Below are 22,021 nucleotides of genomic sequence, written 5' to 3' on the forward strand. Positions count from 1 at the left end.
ACTTGGTTACACTAAAGGAGAAGGTCCTTTTAGAACTAAATGGAGGCATCTGTTTTATTCAAATTAAGGGTCTATAAGTACCAGCCAGGGACTGAGTTGACAGCCACTTCTGTAATAAAGTAATAAATCATGGAGCTGGTTAAGGAACCAAGAAACACCACATTCTTGCTTTGTTCAACCAATTAAGCAGTAAGCCATCTGGGTCCTTTTGTTAATTACCACCACCTACAACTTACACAATTGAATTCAGCCTTTTATTTAATTATATTAATTTATCCCAGCAACTTCAAACACCCACAATGCCAATAATAAAGTTCATTTAAAAAATAGAGGTCTTAAATTTTTTTTTTCTTCAACCACTAATACCCTTTACACAGTTGCCAACTGAGAATTTTTAGCTCCAGCTCAGTCTCAGGATTTAGGGAAACTTGTTTTACATATAGATGGGTCTGAAGCAAGAAGACAGTGGCTAAAGTCTCTTCTCTAGAAGGGATAATGAATCTATCTAGATCAGTCCAACAGAACGGTTTGTGATGAAGAAATGTTCTGTATCCGTGCTCACCAATACAGTAGACCCTAGCCACAGGTGGGTAGTAAGCATTTGAAATGTGGCCAGTCCAATCGAGGAATTGAGTTTTACACTTTCTTTGATTTTAATGAATTTACATTAAAATGGCCACATTTGGTTAGTGGCTACCGTATTATACAGCACAGGTCCAGAGTGTATTCTGAGGAAGGAGAAATACGGTGAAAGCTTGACTTAGCAGGTAGACAATGAATACGTAGTTATGATAGGTATTGTTTGGAAACACTGCACTTGCCACCCAGTTTTTCTTATTTGAAGGATACTGTGTTCTGAGACAGCCTAAAAGAGATCAGCATCTTTAGGGGAAGATTTCTAAGCTGACCATGTGGAAAGGTAACTCCATCTGGGGAAAAATGAATATGAATGGTGTTTTTTAAATAGCAGAGCTCATCTCACTCAGCAACTCTTATGGCTGAACTAGGTAAGCCAGGTCAGGGCAAGGAAAGTCATTTACCTCTTATTAGCCTCTGCTGTGCTCCAGCTGAGCCGGGCTCTTCCCACACTCATGAACATTCAACCTGTGGACACATTTGAGGGTCCCAGACAGTTACAAGGGCTCAGAGATGGCCCTGTCAGCTCTCATGAACGTTAACACCCAATTGTTACCTGTCATAAGAATTTCCCTTCCAGGGAGGTTTGCCTTTTTGGAACGGTTGCTCTTTCTGATCCAGTCAGTGCAAACCCTGTAACAAGGCATCAAGAGAGTTTCTCCTTTTTTTTCGAGATGGAGTCTTGCTCTGTCACTCAGGCTAGAGTGCAGTGGTGTGATCTCGGCTCACTGCAGCCTCTGCCTCCTGGGTTCAAGCGATTCTCCTGCCTCAGTCTCCCAAGTAACTGGGATTACAGGCATGCACCACCACACCCGGTTAATTTTTGTATTTTTAGTACAGACGGGGTTTCGTCATGTTGACCAGGCTGGTCTCAAACCCCTGAACTCAGGTGATCTGCCCACCTTGGCCTCCCAAAGTGCTGGAATTACAGGCATGAGCCACCACGCCCAGCTGGAGAGTTTCTCAACTGTGAACACCTTTGTTAATGGGAATGTTCAGTTTGTGCTGATACTTCCGACACCAAGGACTAAAGAGAAATTGATTGCAAGGGAATCTGGTCATCGTTAACCAAGTTAGAGAAGAGACACAGAAGGGTGAATGGAGGTAGATTCTCATTAGGAAGGAAATTCTCCATAATGGAGGAAATTCTCATTAATATGAAAATGTGTTTTCCAAGGTCTCTGACTCTTTTCAGCTGCTGGGTTGAGCTGGAGAATTGGGCCAAAGTGCTCCTGCGTCTTCTCTCCAACCCTAAACTTCCTCTCTGCAGCTTCCTTTCTTCTTCTGAGATATGGCTCAACAAATGAACACAACATTTGTGCTCATACACCCAACTCAGAGTTTTTGGAATGTCAGGCCATTATACCCGCTTCACTCCTTAATTTTCATGGTTGGCCAAACAGACAATCCAAGTTAAGACCATTTGAAGACAAATAAATTGATCCATTGGATTTATGTATCCTGGAGGTGCTGCCAGAGAATGTCCAGACCAGAGAGAAAGCAATTGTTAAGTGCTCAGTGGAGAAAAACAACGAATCTTCTATACTATGTAATAATCATTTCCCAGTGATGAAGACAATGATAAAATGGATCCTTTAAAAAAAAAAAAAAAGCAGCCAGCAGTCAATGAAATAAGGTGTGAAAAGGAGAAACTTCCTATATTCTTTCATGGAGCTTTCTTCTCTCCTACTACCAGGAACACAAACACAAAAGGGCCAGCTTCATGAAATACATAAGCTCTTTGAGTTCACTTGGAGATGAACTGTGATGGCCAAAATTCTCTTTTCCTTCCGACACTGACATTCATCGTTCATCCACAGCATAGACTTGGTCAAATCGCCACTGCTGGCGGGCTTTCCCATCACACTGACGCAAGTACAAGTCTTTATTGTTTTCTTGCACCACGGCTTCCATGCATTTCCCAGAAAGAATGTGGACAATCATCCCATTCTAAAAAAAAAAAAAGAAAAGAAAACCAATCCCCCACAATCAGTCAGCAAAACAGAATATTTTTAAGATTTGCACTAATCATTATGAGAATAACAGGTAGTGTGAACTGGCCTGGAAAGGAATTGTGGTATTTTGATTAACATAAAATATGATTTAGGTAGTCCTAAAATTTGGATGTCACTCAAAACCTTAGGGGTAACTAATTCAATTATCTTTACTGTAGTTGTGTAGTTGTGCCATTTCTTAGAAAGTTCTGGTTAGTATAATTCCCAGGGCATGTTGGGTCTTTACGCTGCATTTGTGACATTCATTGTTATCACTGTACTTGTAAATCTGCTTTCAAAACTATTTAATTCACTTTACCTCCTGTTAATCCTGCAGTTGGGCACTGTTGTTAGCAGGCTGTAGTAGTGAGCAAGACCTCCTCAGTCCAACAGGAGTGGGGACCAAAATCCAAACTGCATCAACTACTGAACGTTATACTTTAAAATGCCTAAGATGGTAAAAGTTTTGACACGTGTTTTTATCACAATTTTTTTTTTAAAGTCTGGGTGTAGTGGCTCACGCTTGTAATCCCAACACTTTGGGAGGCGGAGGTAGGTAGATCACGAGGTTAGGAGTTCGAGACCAACCTGGTCAATATGGTGAAACCCCATGTCTACTAAAAATACAAAAACTAGCCAGGCATGATGGCATGCGCCTGTAGTCCCAGCTACTCGAGAGGGTATTTCTTGATAGCAATCCAAGAATGACCTAATAGGCCTGGTGCGGTGGCTCACACTTGTAATCCCAGCACTTTGGGAGGCCAAGGCAGGCGGATCACCTGAGATCAGGAGTTCCAGACCAGACTGGCCAACATAGTGAAATCCCATCTCTACTAAAAATACAAAATTAGCTGGGCATAGTGGCGGGTGCCTCTAATCTCATCTACTCAGGAGGCTAAGGCAGGAGAATCGCTTGAACCCAGGAGGCAGAGGTTGCAGTGAGCCAAGACTGCACCAATGAACTCCAACCTGGGCAACAAGAGCAAAACTCCATTAAAAAAAAAAAAAAAAGAATGTTAATCTAGTGTTAAGTATATTCACATTGTTATGAAACAGATATCCAGACTTTTTCATCTTATAAAACTGAAACTCTACACTCATTAATAAACAAATTCCCTTTTTCTCCTCCCCTGCCTGCCCCTAGTAACCACTATTTTAGTTTCTGTTTCTATTAATTTGACTACTTTAGATATCTCACATTAGTGGAATTATACAGTGTTTGTCCTTTTGTGACTGGCTTATTTCACCAGCTTAATGTCCTCAAGATATGTCCATGTTGTAGCAGGGGATGGGATCTTCTTCCTTTTTCAGGCTGAATAATATGTATATAATACCACATTTTGTTATCGCTTCATCTGTGATGGACACCTGGGTTGCTTTCACTTCTTGGCTACTGTAAACAGTGCCACCATGAATAATATGTATATAATTCATATAATTCACTATATAATAGTCCCTCATTCCTTTTTCTGGCTGAATGATAACAACTTTTAAGAGTATTATTTATTAATGCCTGAAATAAGCTGGGTGTATCTTATCCCCTAATCTTTTACTTATTATTTTTAAATGTTGTTTCTAAAGTGTATCTTATTAATAAGACTTGCTTAGAAAAGTCCTTTAAGATAATATACAAAGGACCTTAACTTGGCTTATAAGACTTCTTTGAGACCAGGCACCGTGGCTCATGCCTGTAATCTCAAAACTTTGGGAGGCCACGGCAGGTGGGTCACATGAGGTCAGGAGTTCAAGACCAATGTGGCCAACATGGCAAAACCCTGTCTCTACAAAAAATACAAAAATTAGCCAGGCACAGTGGCTCACACCTGCAATCCCAGCTACTCAGGAGGCTGAGGCATAAGAATCGTTTGAATACAGTAGGCGGAGGTTGCAGTGAGCCGAGATCGCACCACTGCACTCCAGCCTGGGTAACAGAGTGACACTCTGTCTCAAAAAAAAAAAAAAAAAAGACTTCTTTGAACATGTGTGGTGGGTCCCTGGAGTCCCGCCTTCAGCCGATCACCAAAGCCCCAAGTGTTTTGTTCTCAAGTGTTTATTGTGAGCTTAGCTTCAGTTTTCTATTAGATGATTTTCTTCTTTCACAGCCTGCTTTAAGAGTACCAATGCAAAGGATTCCGCTTAGTCATTTTATCCTTTTTATTCCCAAGTAGAAGTTGAAGAAAAGAAATTTTTTTTTTTTTTTTTTTTTTTGAGACGGAGTCTCGCTCTTGTTACCCAGGCTGGAGTGCAATGGTGCGATCTCGGCGGCTCACCGCAACCTCCGCCTCCTGGGTTCAGGCAATTCTCCTGCCTCAGCCTCCTGAGTAGCTGGGATTACAGGCACACGCCACCGTGCCCAGCTAATTTTTTTTGTATTAATAGAGACGGGGTTTCACAATGTTGACCAGGATGGTCTCGATCTCTCGACCTCGTGATCCACCCGCCTCGGCCTCCCAAAGTGCTGGGATTACAGGCTTGAGCCACCGCGCCCGGCCGAAGAAAAGAAATTTTTAAAATATGTGTATTTATTTGTTTGTATGTTAATACCCCAACTCATTTCAGGAAGAATTTGAAGTGGAGAAAAAGCTGTGTATGGACACAGTGTTGACAGTGTCATCTACCGATCCCGATTCTGTATATGGGACCTGCTCCCTCTCCCTAAGCAGTGACATTGCTTCTATTTCCTCCCTAACTTCTAGAAAAGATCTATAGTTTCTTTCCCCCAAGGTAATAGGGGTCAAAATTTTACTAAAATGATTAAATACTTACAGTGGAATTTGCATTAAAAGAAAGTGATATCTATGTATCTATATATTTACATCTACGTCTACATCTGAAATTTCTTGATGGGGGGAGGAACTTTGAATTGCTCCTAAACCACACCCCCAAGGTGGCTGAATGCTTCTGTAACATGCCTCACCATCCTACCTGTGAACTGAGCTAATAAACTTCAAAAAGAGGTGGATCCCTCTCTCTGCAATGACCAATGTCAGAGCTACACAGAGACATGTAGCTCACAAATCATTACATTTGAAGATGCCAGTGGCCCAGCTTTGCTGCTGGGTTGCCTTTTCCTCCCCCTGAGGACTTACTGCCCATCCACTAAGTTCAAAAGCAGAGGCAGAGGTCCATAACACCTGACCTCTTGGAAGAGGCCGGGATGCAGTGCCAACCAGTAGTTCCTTATAACCAGCAGCACCACCAGGCTCTTCCCGAACAGATTACTCACCTCCTGGAAGTCCCAGTGCTGCTGGTGGATGGCCAGGCCTTCCTCCATGCAGTTCTGAAGAATTACCTGCTCCTGCCTGACAGCGAAGCACAGGTGCTGTGGGCTGCCAAAGTGGATCTCCTTCCTGCTGGTGTGCTGCAGGTACTGACAGAAGCAGTGGTTGTTAGCGCAGCTAGAAAGAGATCCTCTCCAACGCTGTTGAGGAGGTGAGAAGAATCCACAATAGAGCTGAGGTCTAGGGGCAATCTCCAGATTCTGCTGGGGTCAGCAAGACCGTATCTCATGGTGAAGTCCAAAAACATGCTGCTAGACTAGCCCTGGCCTCTGGAGTCCCCGCATTCCGGCTGTTCTCACATTCATATTTACATACTCTGACATGCTCCTCTGTTATTCTATTTACTGTGTCATAGGTGAGGCCATAAAAAGTGCTCTGTGTTTTGTTGGTATACTGTTGAAAGCACAGATGAGGAAGCCCAGGTCGGTGTCTTTCTGGAGAGCCCTGACCTGCTCCTGAAACTAATTTTCCTGCCGTTTGTTGTATTCGCTGGCTCTCGCTCATGGTTACTGTTTCCTCCAGTGTTTTGTAGTTGGGCTGTGCACACCTCCGAGAGGGGCTTTAGCTGTGAGGGTCCTGTGAAGATTAATTGGAAGCCATGTCCTTGCGGGACTATTTTCTGTTTGTTTCTGTCAATGCAGCCTGAACTCATTTTTAAGTTAATTTTGTGGCTCACAGATAGGATCACCTTCATGGGCATGTGACCCGTGCGGTCACATGGGGCCTCATGCTTAGAAGGGTTTAATACTCTTGGACTCTTGATTTAATAAACTTGGTTTAAGGCTCTGCTGTCACTGTCTTGAAATTCTTAATAATTGTCAAATTCAGGACTACACTGTCATCTTGCATTGAGCCCTGCAATTAGATAGCCTGTCCTGCTTGAGGATTCCAGAACTACACAATTAGCACACATGTGAACCTAAGCCCATATTAGATGCAAGCTTATGGTTAAAAATCCTCAGGGGAGAGTAATTTGTTTCCTATTCAAAGCCCCTGTAGGAACAAGCTTCTTGCCATTTTCCTATGGCAGGGGGTGGGTATTTCTAGTCAAACTTTTCAAGGACAGGTTACCCTCTGAAGGTCAAAGCTGGTTTGCTATGGGAGTTTCATTTCCGACTTCTCATCTCTCAAGGGCTGAAGCCGGGTTCTTGTCACTTATCCTTGCATGGAGCCAACACCCGTAGATTCCTGAGGTTGACAGTAACTATCCCCTCACACTTGGTAGGACAGCTTTGCCCATGCCCGATTCCTCGACTTTCAGTTGCCTCTTGTTATCCGACCCTTGGAGATTTCCCTTTCTTTCTTATAAACTCGTTTATTCATGAAAAAGGGTGTGTTATATTTTTTTAATCCAGCATATCTTATCTAGGTGTTTATAGGGAAGGGCTTTCAACTTACATAATTTACAATATTGCAGGATCCTAAAGTTCTTACTAATAAAAAAGAAAGGAACAAAAAAGAGCTAATATTCATTTTGCATGAGGGAAGCTGTATTGTTCTTTTGTTTCTTCATTTTTTAATTCTTCTTTTTCAAACGCGGAATAATCTCTGTAAAGGCTACATTATTCTTAATTGCAGACGAGGAAACCAAGATTTAAAGAAGCCTGCCAAGATCACACAGCTAGAAAACAAAGGAGCTCAGATTCAAACCGAGCTTTGTCTGACTGCAAAGCTTGAACGGTTTTCACCCTACCATGTGGCTTCCTCACTCAGCACTTGATGTTTATGTCTGCCTCCCTTGTGCCAGGTGTGAATGCCTATCAGTATGTCCTAGGAGACTGGCAAAGGGCAGAGCCAGAGGAGGCCAGATGGCTCCTGAGCATCTCCCTCCCACATGTCCTATAAGCCCAGAGCCTGTCCCCAGGACCCCAGGGCCTGCACTGCCAAGCCCAGCGTCATCCAGCCCTGCACCACAGACCCTCAGAGAGATGCTGTCTTTTGCCCCAGGATCTTTGATTCTTCCAGTGAATATCTCCAGGAAATTATATTTTGATGTTTGTTTTTATTAGGGGCCTTTGGGATGTGATAACTGAAAACCCCCCATCACAACCTGAAAACAGAGAGACCTGGGGACAGGCTAGGCTTTCTAGGTTGTCATCTAGTTGTGGAAAGAAGTGGACCTACCTGCCCTCAGCTAGCATCAGTGGAGGATTTCTACCACTTTGGGCAGTTATTCCATGATGGAAATTTTGGTGAGAAGAATTACTCCTAAGGTATAAGGAGGCCTTCCTAATGACCAAATGGTGCTGGAGGCTGGAATGACCCTGTTGCATCTAGATCCTTATCCTGATTTGATCACCTTCTTCCTCAGTCCTCGGACAATTGAACCCTGCCTGAACCCTGGATGCTTCTGTGTTTCCAATCCTTGGGCTAGTGACTCTAAGTCTCAGTTTTCTCATCTGTCAAATGAAAAGTTTGGCCAAACAGCCTCTCCATTTCCCTTCAACTAAGATGCTTTTATTTTCTGACAAAGGTCCATGTCTGTGCTTACAGACAGAGGTGAGCAAAGCTGTGATGGGTCATTACAGTGGGGGACCACGGCAATCAAGGGACATGGGACCACAGAAAGAAGATACCTCAAAGGGAAGTGCAGAGCATCCCAGAAAAACATCATCCACTTGCAAGTCTCCTTGAGCTATCATCCATCCTGAGAAGTCTGACTACCCACCTGTTGCTGCCGACTGTCACTGCAAGGAGCCATCATCATGGGACAGCCCAGGATGTCCCCTTCTGCCTGGCAGTCTGCACAGAACCCAAGTCCAGTGTTGTGGAGCTGAAAGTGGACACCCACACAGAAGTGAATTCCAAATCCCACTGTAAAGATACCGCTGTCAGACACTATTCCTTTCCTGTATTCTCTGGAGTACAGCCCAAGGTGCATTGTTCAGGCCACAACAATGGGTGTGGTCAAGCTGAAGCCACTGACTCTAAGGGACAGGCCTCCTGAAGGAGGGGCTTTGGGGTGGGTTATGGGACAAAACCCAGCCACCTTCCTCAGACTGTCATGAAGGCAGGGGATGGGCCCAAGGCCTCTGAGGCTCTGCTAAACTGTGAGTCGTTGGCCAGGGACATGGAACAGCTGAACATCTAGTTCTTGTCTTGGGAAGCTTCCCTCTCCCTTCATCCCTCCCCATCTTCCCTTGGTCATGTCTTGCCTTTCCAGAGAACCTGGGCCTGGGTTCAGATGGGTACAGCTCAGGGTAGATGTTAGCCAGAAACCAGTGGAATGTCCGACAACCCAGTCTCCTTTGCAGCTGCAAGCGTTCCATGCAGTCTGGTTTCTCAGCCTGGGGAGGAGAAAGACACAAGCAGGAGGTTGAAAGCTTGTCTTGCCCAGAATTCTCATGGTTGGGGATGGAGTGGCTGGGAAGAAGCTGAAGGATCAAGACAGAAGAAAGAGACCAAGACCACAGTTCTCCAGGGCTGCAGTGGGGACGGTCATGTGTTGGGAGAAGAAGGTTTGGAAGGGACAGAATAGCATAGATCTTCCCTAAGAGAGTTGTGGAACCAGCAAGACTGTATGTGATACCAGCCCCTTCCCACAACCCCTCAAATCTCCAGGCTATAAAGGCTATCATAGGCCAGGTGTGGTGGCTCATGCCTCCAGCACTTTGGAAGGCCAAGGCGGGTGGATCATTTGAGGTCAGGAGTTCAAGCCCAGCCCAACATGGTGAAACCCCATCTCTACTAAAAATACAAAAAATTAGCCATGCGTGGTGGTGTGTGTCCGTAATCCCAGCTACTTGGGAGGCTGAGACAGGAGAATCGCTTGAACCCAGGAGGCAGAGGCTGCAGTGAGCTGAGATTACACCACTGCACTCCAGTCTGGGTGACAGAGCAAGACACCATCTCAACGACAAAAAAGAGACTATGATATCTTTGCTTTAATGACTTTTCTGCAGAAGCTGGCAAAATGGTGGGGCTTTGCACCTAGGTTGGTGTAGGGAGAAACTACGATGGGCTTCATGGAGGCAGGAACTGACCCACAGGCAATTGAGATGAAGTTGGCTAGGAGATCGTGGGCTAGGGGTTGGGGCAAGGCAAGTTTATCTTTCTTCACCTCTAGGTACCATTAATGAATCATTCTTTTGGGCTACACTATGCCCTCTTTTTGAGATTCTCCTTTATGATACAATTGTCCTAGGATGAAGATCAAGGCAAATCCTTAACACTAGGACAAATTAATGTTTTTGCTTCTATTGATGATACAAAGAACCATACCCAAAAGTTTAGTACCAAATCTTGGATACTTTTAGGGAAGAAAGAGGTGACAAGGGTGGATTGGAATGAACACAGACAAAAACAGAGAGAACCCTTTCCTGGCATGGGGAGAGGAAGCAAGCTGGCTATGTCAGAGTTCCCACTTGATGGAACTCTGTTAGACTGATCCTCTAATCTGACAATAAGACACGGGTTCACCGGGCTGTGTGAAGTACGCTTGCTTTGGTTCGCTTACTCTCCCTTCTAGTCCTTAGCTGGAGATGTGGTAAGTCTGCTGTGCTGAAATTCTCTCTAGATACTTCTCAAAGTGTGATTCCCTGAGCATCTGCCTGACTAGTGCCCGTGGAGCTTGTTTAAATGTAGATTCCTGGGCCCTGCCCTGAGAGACTATATATATATTAGTATATATTCACAGCACTTCTAATTGCACCAACAAATGTGGGAAGAAAGCTGGAGTTCTGTAAATAATTTGCATGCTGTTGCATTAGGCTGGCCACAGACAACATGCCATGTCCTAATGAGCCTGTCTGGTGGAAATTTAGTCTGGCGCATCAAAAATTATGCAATATTTAACAGTTCCTTAATAGTTCTTTATAAATGCGGTCTGTGCCAATGTTAAGAAAATGGCCTCTGAAAGCAAAGCTAATACTGAATTGACATCCCAAGAGAGAAAAATAGATGCTTTGGCCAAAAGGAACCCAAGAGATTAAAAAACTGGAGAAGCTCTATGGACCTCTCCAGAACTCTGCAGAAGGCCACGTGCTCCCCAGTGCCAACTGAATAAAGTCTAAACTCTTTAGCCTGACCCTCAGCGGCTCCAGAGGCTTCCCCTAACCCCTCCTCTGGATGTCTGAGTTGAACCCATTCAGCCACTCTTCAGATGTGACCTCCCCTGAAAAGATGTCTGTCATGAGCCTGTCTAGGATGAATCACTCTCACCTTTGCAAACATTATCTCTTCCAGAGGAGCTCCTTCCCCACCAGGAACGTGATAAGCGTTGGGTGTGGTTCTGTGTCCCCTGCAGGACCCACCCAGGGCCTGGCACAGAGCAGGTGCTTGGTTGACCCTTGTTGACCATTAGTAGCCATGAAGATAATGATGGTATGAATAGTAAACACACAGGCAGGGCTTACTCAGTGCCAGGCACTCTTCCAAGTGCTGTGGATTTATTAGCATATTTGTTCATCCTAACAGCAAAAGGAAGGCTTAACAAACAAGGAAGCAGAAACACTGAGTGTTTAAGTAACTTTCTAGATCATATAAGCAATACTTAAACCCAGACCATCTTGTTCTTGGAGTCCATGGGCTTAACCATCAGACAATACAGCTTCTAGATTGGTGTCTAGAATTGGACACATGTTTCCACTTCCCACAGATGGAGATGGAGAAGGAGACTAAAGAAGAACAAGGATGCTAGCTAGTCATTGAGCTGGGTCTTTGTGAGAGTTTTCCTTTCAATCCCAGTGGCTTCCTGGAGGAACGAAGGAGGCTGCTGTTAGTAGCATTTCTCCTGTACCAGGAAAGGAGCCAGAGCCGCTCTGTGTAATAGTGTGACTAACCGACGGGGTCCAAGAGAGACTCTAGCCTGCCTAGACCTTGGGAATTACTGTTGAGCCCAGGGACTCTGAGTACTATTAACACTTTCCCCAGCTAAAGAAACAAAGAACCTTGAAGTTCAAGGAGCCTCAACACACCCCAGGCCCTAGAGGCCATTCCCACTTAGGGAAGGGGTTGGATGTAGAATAGGGAGGAGGCAGAGCCCTGAGGACCAGGGCAGAAGGGGAGGCACTGGGGCTGCTCTACGGGGCTTCTCTGCCAGGCTGGCCCCGCACTCAGGCATGTCTTTCCACTTAAAGGGCCTAGACTTCATCTGCGGCACACAAACTCACACCTAGCTCACACCTAACACACCTAACTCACACCTAGCTCACACTTAACTCACTCCTAACTCACACCCCAGCAGTGTAGGCTGCTGAGGGGCTTGAGGGAGCTGCTCCAGGACTGTTGCGGGTCCTGGGAATCTTGTCTTTGGAGCCCCCACTTGCAGCACGGCAAGCATTAATGTGAACCCACTTCCCACATTCAACAGATTTATGGGTCACTCTGGAAGGACTGGGCTGAGCAGCAGCTGACTGACTGATAATGTGCTATTCATGGACATTTAGTTAAATGTTGAAAAATTTTATTTTTCTATGGCTTTTTTGGGCTCTATTTTTATATTTCATATTTGTTTCATGTCATAGACCATTTTATAGCCTTAAGCCCTTTGCTCAGACCAAAAGGAGGCCTGGCCTTGGAGACCTATCTCATCACTTTTCTGTGTCAACCCTCCCCTGGCCCGGGTGAGGGATCACATCCCATAGATGTCATCCCATAGATGTTAGGGAGCTTCAGCCAAGGCCAGCTGTGATGTCCCATGGAGAAGCCGGAGAGACAAAGGACAGCCTCACCAGGTGGAGAAGCCACTTGAGACAGTGCAGCTTGTGGGAAGCTCAAGTCAGAATCTTCTGTTTTCCCCTTCAGGCAAGAGAGAGGAGCCCTCCCTGGCCCACCTCCTGCTGGTGGCCCTGTGCTGGACACAGAAACCCCCACCTGGCTCTCTCCTTACCTTGCTCAAGGAGAAGGCCTCTGGGCTATGTCTGTAGAAGGTTTCTTTGAATGACCCCAACCAGGTCTCAGCAATGCGAACCTTGTTCCTCAGGGTGGCCTCCTGGTCGAGTGGGGAGTGGGCATCCTGATTTCGGTAGATGTGCCCCACCCGAGAGCAGGGAAGGATTTCAACGGAGCCACCACAGAGCCAGGCCTGCCGTGAAAGGAGAAGATAAACACCTCGGCATTCCACCTTTAAGAACAGTGGGAAATAAGGAGTCTTGTCTATGAGGGGCTGGCAAAATGCACAGGAAATCGTGAGCACACATGGTGAAGATTATTACGGTCCTCAGTGCAGAGCAGAGTTTTCGGATTTGGAAGTGACGCGGTAGAGAGAATAGAGGCAGTTGTCCAAAAATGGGGACAAGGGGACTATTCCCATGCAACTATCTGAATGTGCTGCCCTTCAAACACATGCAGATCCAGCACTTAGAGAGATGTAGCATGTGAACTAACACCCCAACTCCCCAAAGGACACTTTGGGGAAAAAGAGGTCCCCCGTTGTCCGGGAATGTTTAAAAGCTTATGAAGTGTGCTACAAAGGCACCAGAAGCTGTTTGTGGTAGAGACAGAGCAAGCTTTCCTGAGACATAGTCTTTACTACTTTAAGAAAGTTCCCTCTGCTCTCCCACTCCCAAATGGCTGGAGTTCATTTGGCAGGAAGCCTTCCATTCCACATTTGGGGATAAAGGTTAAAGCGAAAACAGTCCTAGGATAAGCAACATCTGAATGGAAACACCAAAACTGGAGTTCCCAAATTGTGTGCCAAGGTGCTCCAGGGTGCCCCAGCAAACTCCTAGGGTCTGGTGTTCAATTTTTGAGAGAAACATGGTGACATCTGTTGGACTTAATGCGGAATATAAGCTTGAGGTAATCCATACTTTCAGCATGAGATCTCCACACTTTTGATGGTGAATATTTTGGGGGTTGGGTTTTTGGAGGGTACTGTGATTAAAAAGCAAATATAATGCTAGAAACCAACGTGGAACAGGAAATGAGGGCGATTCCAAAGTTCAAGAAGTTGTGTGGTGCCCAACAGGAGCTAAGTTCTTACTACAAGTATTAAATTGCTTGGGCCAAACTACTCAATACACAGAACTCTGGGTATTTGTTTTGGTCTATGGGTGCTGTGAAAAAATTACTAACATCTAAGAGTGCTATGGATAGAGAATGTATGAGAGCCTCTGGAATCTCTGCACAGGGTTAAAATAACTGAGAGTATCCCCATTCCTGGAAGCAGGTTTTGAGGGTCAATTTCATGAGGGCGCTGAGAGTGAAACCAAGCTTCAGCACAAGAGAGATGGGAAACTGTGAGAAATGGGAGGTTCGATGCACAACACAGGAATGACTTTATAATTTTCCCACAGCCTCATGCCTTCCCAGTGACCTTTCTAACGCCTGCCTCCGAGATGTGACCATACACGCTCCAGAGATCCCGCCTGTGTCCTCCCTTGGTCCAGGACATACCTTGAAAGACAGTTCGAGGTTTTCACCGCCCCGCAGCGACATGAGAGGGTCATACGCTCCAGTGTTTTGGAAATAATGTCTGTCGATGGCCACCACCTCTCCAGACACCACAGGGCTCCTGAACACAGAAGACAGGCAGGACACTGCATTTCAGAAGCCAGAGCACAGCAGGCAAGGCTGGGGGCTGGGGCTTCCCAGGTAGGAGCTCCAGGGGCCGAGAGAACAGGCTTTGGGCTCAGGTAGGAAGCAGTGTTTTTAATTGCAAGACCGGAGCAGAGCCATGATGTGAGAGATCCCAGTATCTGATGAAAAGAGAGCTATGCTTGCCTGGGCCTTTTATACTCTGTCCTCAGGTACTGCTCCTAGAGATGGCCCAGGGACCACACTTGAGGCTCCCCTGCCCTCTGGCTTGAGTCCCTCTGGAAAGATGTTTGGGAAGAAGGTCTTGGTTAAAATAAAGTACCCTAAGAGAGGCAGCACCAGGCCTGACACAGCAACATGGTCAGGCTCTTTCCTCCTTTCTCTTTCTCACCCTCTTCTGTTTTCCTAATAACCATCCATCCTCTCCCCAATTCTATGATGAATCCACCAGGGACCCTGGAAGCAGGTAAGTCCCAATGCCCTGGGGGAAAAATATATGATTCATAAACACAGGAAGCTAGAAACCCTTAATAAGGGAATGAAGATCATAATATCTCTCAGAGGGATTTTAAACAGAGAAAGATGTAGTCAGGTTTTTGAAAAAGGGTCTCTTCATCTAGAAGGAAGAAATTTTAATGCAACCAAATTCTTGGTATTTTTCGAAGTCTAAATGACTAAGAACTTAGATTTTTCTTAATTACCAAAAAAAATAGTAATACATTAACAAAGCTACTGGCCTTTAGATTATAAAAATTTGACATTATACCAGAATACTAAAAACTGATATTGTAATGATTATTCAGTATAATTTCCAACTCCACCACTCCCAATTTGTAAGATCTTAGGTGGGATAGGTGTCTTTGAGCTCAGCTTCCTCACCTCCAATTGAGGATAAAATAGTGCTGTGTAATTGTGTTTTGAGGGGATGAAAGAGGCAAGTCATGTAAAATGCGTAGCTCTGTACGTGCCACACTTTAAGTGCTCACTGGATTTTGATGTTACAAGTTCAGCATTCCTTTTCTGACACCTGTGGGGCCAGTGTGTTTTTTAATGCAGAATATTTTGGACTTTAAAAAGGGAAACACATCAGTCCTAGTGGGGTCTGGGCCACTCTTTAGTTAAACATATTAGTATTTCTTTGGTGAAACATACACATATTTTCACAGTAAGTAGTAAGTGGGATAAATAAGGCTGATGCAGACACCCATGTCAGTTCAGGGCACCTTCTGCTGCCTAATGATTTTGTTTTTGTTTTTTTGAGACAGGATCTTTCTCTGTTGCCCAGGCTAGAGTGCAGTGGTGCCATCTCAGTTCACTGCAACTTCCACCTCCTGGGTTCCAGTGATTTTCATGCCTCAGGCTCCCAAGTAGCTGGGACTACAGGAGTGTGCCACCATGCCCAGATAATTTTTTTTTTTTGTATTTTTAGTAAAGATAGGGTTTCACCATGATGGCCAGGTTGGTCTTGAACTCCTGGCCACAAATGATCCGCCCACCTCAGCCTCCCAAAGTGCTAGAATTATAGGAGTGAGTCACTGCACTTGTCCTGCTGCCTAATGAATTATTAAACAAATGCTTGGTTTTTAGAGCTTTTTGGATTTTGCAATTGTGAATAATGAACAATGGCCTTGCATTTAACATATAGCATAGCAGTGAAGCCAGTGGTCTCAGGGCCTGGCTGTCTGAGTTTTAATTTTGGATTCACCTCTCATTAACTTTATAGTGTTGGGAAACTTTTAAAATCCTTATGTACCCCAGAAACCATGGAGGCAGAAAACCAACCCCACTGCGTCTTTTCTGAATTCACGCCCCACAGAATTAATGAGCTTAATAAAACGGCTGTTGTTCACACCAAGTTTGAGGTGGTTTGTTATGCATAAGATATTTAGTACATCTACTTAAATAGAAGTGTCATCCAAAAACCAAACATGTGAGAAGTGACCCATACAACTGGATATATTTGAGACCTATGGTTCTTAGCGTTCATCTAGTTGAATTCTTCCTAAAGACAGCACCTGAGGAATTCACCCTGTATCTGATGAGAGAGCTGGGCCAAGATTCCATCTCAGGTTGCCACGGTGGGGCATTAACTGATGCTATCTGCAAAAGCCTGGCAGAACTTTATGAATACAATATAATGGTAGCAACACCTACATCTGGGTGGTTGGCATCTCTAAGCGCTTTTCACATATTCAGTCTTCACAACAATCCTCTACGGTAAATACTGTGATTGCTCTCAATTTACTGGTAAGGAAACTGTGGCAAAAATTAAGTGATTTACTAGGACACTGTGGAGGCAGGATTAGAACCCAGGCACTCAGCCTGCAGAGTCCATCCTGAGGAGGCAAAGGCAAAGCAGGTGTGAAATGGGGCCTCACCTGATCGGGCTTATGGGGGACTGGAGGGCCTTCCTCACATGCTCCGGCAAAGGCTCCCAGTAGAAATCCAGCTTCCAGTCCAACACCCCACGCTGGAGGTCCTTCGAGGGGTAATACTGGAAAGTCTTCCAGTCAATCACATCTATCACCGGAGATACCACCCGGCTCCTGCAAGGAATTGTGAAATCAAACAAGGGACACAAAGCATTTACTTGCTGGGGCTGAAAACATAGCCTGTACATGGGCTGCCCAATATGGCGGCCACCAGACATCCATACCTAAAATGGGGTTTATCCAAATCAGACGTGGAGTAAGTATAACATATACCCTGGATCGAGAATACTTAGTATGGAAAAAAGGATGCAAAAACTCAATAATGTTTACATTGAATACATGCTGAAATGATAATATTTTGGATATATTGGGTTACTAAAATATATTATTAAAATTAACTTCATCTGTTTCTTATTGTAATGTGACTATTAGAAATGTTTAAATTGCATGTGTGGCTCGTGTTATATTTATATTGTACAGCACTGTTCTACAAAATGTTTTTCCATAAGGAATTGGGGTCCATCGCTTTAAAGAGCATGCCAGTACTTTTCTTTCTTCAAAAACCTTTCTTGACAGCACTGAGAGATAGAGAGAGGGGTCCTAGGCTCAGCTCTGCTGCTAATGAACTATGTAATCTTGAGATACCTCTTATACCTCTCTGGGCCTCAGTTTCCTCATTTGTAGAATGGGAGGTTGAACTACTTCTCACAAAGGCCTTTCTCAGCTGCAATGCTCTAGGACTGTGGCTCTTAACTTCTTTTGGGGTCCTTGATCCCTTTGAGACTTGGGAAAACTATGGGCCACTCCGGAGTGAAATCTTATATGTCCATGTAAAAACTATTGTGCACGAGGTCAGAGAGTTTATGCGCCCCTACTCTCAGGTCTATTTCTTCTTTCTCCTTGTATCATAATACTTGAATAGCTTGAGAAATCAAGATTTCCAAGCCCTAGAAGTATCCTGACTGTCAATACATGTGAATATGAACATGTGGTATCTATAAGCAACGCTAAGTCTTAAATCTTGGTTTACTTGCTTATTTCCTGCTACAGTTGGTGATTGGTTTTTAGCCCAATTGTTTTGGACAGCCTGGAGATATGACTGCAGCATGATGTGGGAAACTGACATGGGTCATATACTTTCAAACTAAGTAGGTAATCACTCAGGTGTACCAGGAGCTGCTGTCCATCTAGCCAATATCTCAATCACATTTTCTCCCCCTGGCCTGTCATGATAATTATGTCTCGAATCTGTGCCATGCAATGGATCAGGACTGAACTTAAGGGTGGCTGGAAGCTATCACACTAAGAGAAGTGAGATTCCTGGGAGGAGAGATACCAGCCACATTGTGTTTCCACTACCATCAAATTCCATCTCAGTTCCATGGTCTAGGAGAGAGCCAGGGTGGTCACACCATTTCATATCTGCTTTCATCTGTGGCTCTAGGTAACTGACATAGGTGTAAGGAGTTGTGGGGTCTATATTTAGAGCGAAGATCTTACTATGGTTTTCCTGCTGCTCTCACATTGTTTCTGCTGGAAGGCAAGGGGAACATAATTCCTCCGGGTCTCCCCTATTTTGGGGGGTACCCTGTATTGACCTAAGAAAACTGAGAACATAGACTGGGGAGGAAATGAGGGCACCCAGAGCTCCCTCCAGAGTCTCCACTTACTGTGTAATGAATCAGGCAGGTGGATAAATTTGGCTATTGGCAAAGCATTTTGCAGAATTTTGGAATCAAGAGCCAAGAAATTGTGTGGCTGAATTCAGAAGAAACCCACGAAATTTGTGCCATCTTCAGCAATCATAAGACAAGAAAAGGACTTGCATTCAAGCATTCCCATGACCAATTCACCCTAGATCTCTGTGCTGTGTATTTCTTCTTCTTCTTCTTTTTCTTTTTTTTAAAGGTCTCACTCTGTCGCCCAGACTGGAATGCAGTGGTGCAATCTGGGCTCATCGCAACCTCCGTTTCCCAGGTCCAAGTGATTCTTCACCCTCAGCCCCCTGAGTAGCTGGGATTATAGGCATGAACCACCATGTCCAGCTAGTGTGTGTGTGTGTGTGTGTGTGTGTGTGTTTTGAGAAACAGGATTTTACATGTTGCTGAGGCTGGTCTCAAACTCCTGAGCTCAAAGTGATCCGCCAGCCTCAACCTGCCAAAGTTCTGGGATTACAGGTATGAGCCACTGCACCCGGCCTGTGCTGTGTACTTCTTAACAAAGGAGTACATGACTTTTTTTTTTTTTTTTTTTTTTTTTGAGACGGAGTTTCGCTCTTGTTACCCAGGCTGGAGTGCAATGGCGCGATCTCGGCTCACCGCAACCTCCGCCTCCTGGGTTCAGACAATTCTCCTGCCTCAGCCTCCTGAGTAGCTGGGATTACAGGCAGGTGCCACCGTGCCCAGCTAATTTTTTGTATTTTTAGTAGAGACGGGGTTTCACCATGTTGACCAGGATGGTCTCGATCTCTTGACCTCATGATCCACCCGCCTCGGCCTCCCAAAGTGCTGGGATTACAGGCGTGAGCCACCGCGCCCGGCCGCACATTACTTTTTATTAGAAAATGAGAATTCTAAAATTCATTGTATTTCTCTTTTTGTTTTGTCTTTCTGGAAGCTCAGAGTCACATGTAAAACTCACTTCTAATAACTGTATTACCCCTGATTCCCAGTAGCCTCTTTTCCTTTCTGAAATCTTTTTCCTCTATTTTAACTGCATATAACAGTGATTAATCATGAGCCTCTCTGAGTACATTTTGGATAGAGATAAAGAATAAAATGTCAATGAATGAAGTGAGGGTGTTTTCTATTTTGGTCTTTATTCCCATGGACCATAGAGGCTGGCTGCCTCAGCCGGGCTAAATTAGTAACTGTAGTCTAGTGACTCAAAAAGGGTGATTAATTAAAACAAAAAGCCCACAATCTTCATTTAGCTTTGTGTTTTTGTACCTACAGATGTGTCTGGTGTTCTGGGAATTCAAGCAAAATAGCGAGGCTACCTCGTTTGACTTGGAAGGAGCTAGAAGTGTCTGCTTACTTCATCATTCTCTCACCTGTGAATTGAGTTCTAACCCTCAGGCAGGTACCAGGTTGATCCTATGTTAAGCCTAAGTTCCAGGAGATCAAGTGCTTGTGTTTCAGGAGGCAAACAGAAGGCGTCAAGCTGCCAGCAAAGAGTGGGTCACTGAAATATGTGAGATCAACGAATACATCGCTGTCCAGATATTCAAGAGCTAACTGTAGTTTCAACCTTCCCATAACCTTTTGCTGCAATAAAGAATAAGCCTTCATTTATCTCATTCCTCATGAGCCTGGATGTTCCTAGAGGTCCGTGGTGCATGAGCCGTTTTGAAAGTTCATGCGCATTCTTGGTGTTTGTGGTAAGTCTCTTATACCAGAAGCAGAACACTCTGAATTCTCCCTTTCCAGAGCGCTTGCTGCTCAGGTGTGACCGTAGGACTGGCACCGGCTCTTCCAGGGGCAGATATGAGGACAAGTCATGCTGAGGGGTATGAAGTATGATGGCAGCTGGAGAGTTTCCTTGGGGTATCTGAGCCAAAGAAGGCTGCTCCCTCTGGAGGGCCAGGAGGCATCCTGACCGCCTGCTGCTCATTGACACATGCACGAGCGCACACACGCAGACACGCACACACACGCACACATGCACGCACGCACACACACGCACACATGCACGCACGCACACACACACTCGCTCCCCCTTCTCTCTCTCTCCCCCACACTCAGACTCTCACATGCTTACACACGCATACAGACACGCACGCGCAAACAGGGGGTTCTTACGCTGTTTTCCATCATGCAACCCCTCAAAGGGCAGGTGTTCTGCTTCCTGCCCCACATTGCTTCTCCCCACAGCAGCCCTGGCTGAGCCTGAAGGAGTGGATGTCTTGCAGATAGGGACCAGACCCATCTTCAAGTAAGAGAAAACTTGGCCAGCTTCTTGAGATGATATCATCTTTCAGCCCCTTTCAAGACTGTCCCTTTCCCCTTAGAAACCTTCATCCTTCCAGGGGTATGGCTTCCACTGCTTGGCTTGTGTATGGGAGCTGTCAGTCAGCACAAGGCAGCTGGGAGCTGGATACAACAGCTGGTCTTGATTCCCATCATCCTTACTTTGTATAGAAACTGGCCATCAATCAGCACCTCCCAGGGCTGCCCTAAAATCACTTGCTGATAGGGAGATTCTGTGTAGGGTTGCTATGAACAGTTGTAGGAGTTGTACACTGTGCAACCCTAGATAACACCTCTAATATCATCGTCACTATAAATTTGTATTTTTATTTTGACAAGTTGCTGACAGTTGGCATTAAGATGTTTTATTTCAATAAAATCAGTATGCTATGACCCATTTTCTGAGGAATAGGAGTCATGAGGATAGTCATGAGGAAGGGATTTCTACCAATTCAAATAAAGTTGCCACATGGCTAGTGGGAACCTGCTAGGTGGGGACGGGGAACAAAGGCTGGTCAGCAGGCTCTGAATTCCTTGGCCAGGGTGTGGAGGAGGCTATGACTCTTTGAAATAGCTAATTTATGGCTAATTGACTTCACTCACCACTCCCACCCCACCCTTTTTATAAGAGCTCTTAAAGACCCCTTCCTGTCTTTTGGGCACTGTGTCCTCATCTGGTGACAGAATGTCTCCTGACACGAGCCTCGGAGACAGCTGGGCCCCCTTTCCGCTCCATGTGAGGAGCTGCACCAAATGGTTTCCGCAGCTTTGCTTTGCATGAGGCATGTGGCCAAGTCCCTGGTGGCGTAAAACACACACTGAACGGGGCTGCTCTCCCAGCGACAGCCCACAGAGCATCGCCATGTGGAGTGGAAAGAGTGGGACCCAGATACCAGAGAGGTGGCTTTTCTTCCAGATCCTCACCTGCCAAGACTTACAAGCTGCACACTGGGGCCCGGAGAAAACAGAGTGGACAAGAAGCCATGAATGAGGTGTGGAGATGATGAAAATGTGTTCATGTCACCAGAAGAGATGGAAGCCAAAGAGGAAGGCAAGCCAGTAACACACCAGGATCAGAGGCCCAGTGTGTGTGTGTGTGTGTGAGAGAGAGAGACAGATGGGGGCGGGGGGGGGGTGGCGGGGAGACCGTAGGAGAGGCAGACAGGCAGACAGGGAAAAGAGGAGAGGGGAAGGGCACAAGAAATTGGGATTCCCAGGGAGCCCCATTTCTT

General features: G+C 45.3%; 1 protein-coding gene across 1 annotated transcript in view; it reads right to left on the reverse strand.

Moving 5' to 3' along the window:
* Nucleotides 1-240: 240 nt before the first annotated feature.
* The window catches only part of GALNT15 (polypeptide N-acetylgalactosaminyltransferase 15), a 50,676-nt gene continuing 28,895 nt past the window's right edge, over nt 241-22,021 (reverse strand). Inside the window, 8 exon segments of the mRNA XM_012466753.3 lie at nt 241-2,495; nt 2,497-2,586; nt 5,857-6,000; nt 8,580-8,684; nt 9,067-9,198; nt 12,741-12,935; nt 14,249-14,366; nt 16,768-16,935. Coding sequence (XP_012322176.2) covers nt 2,358-2,495; nt 2,497-2,586; nt 5,857-6,000; nt 8,580-8,684; nt 9,067-9,198; nt 12,741-12,935; nt 14,249-14,366; nt 16,768-16,935 — 1,090 coding nt within the window. The 3' untranslated portion in view covers nt 241-2,357.

Source organism: Aotus nancymaae, unplaced genomic scaffold (genome assembly GCF_030222135.1).
Source record: "Aotus nancymaae isolate 86718 unplaced genomic scaffold, 86718_ANA_hifiasm-v0.15.2.pri h1tg000019l, whole genome shotgun sequence".
Taxonomy (NCBI): domain Eukaryota; kingdom Metazoa; phylum Chordata; class Mammalia; order Primates; family Aotidae; genus Aotus; species Aotus nancymaae.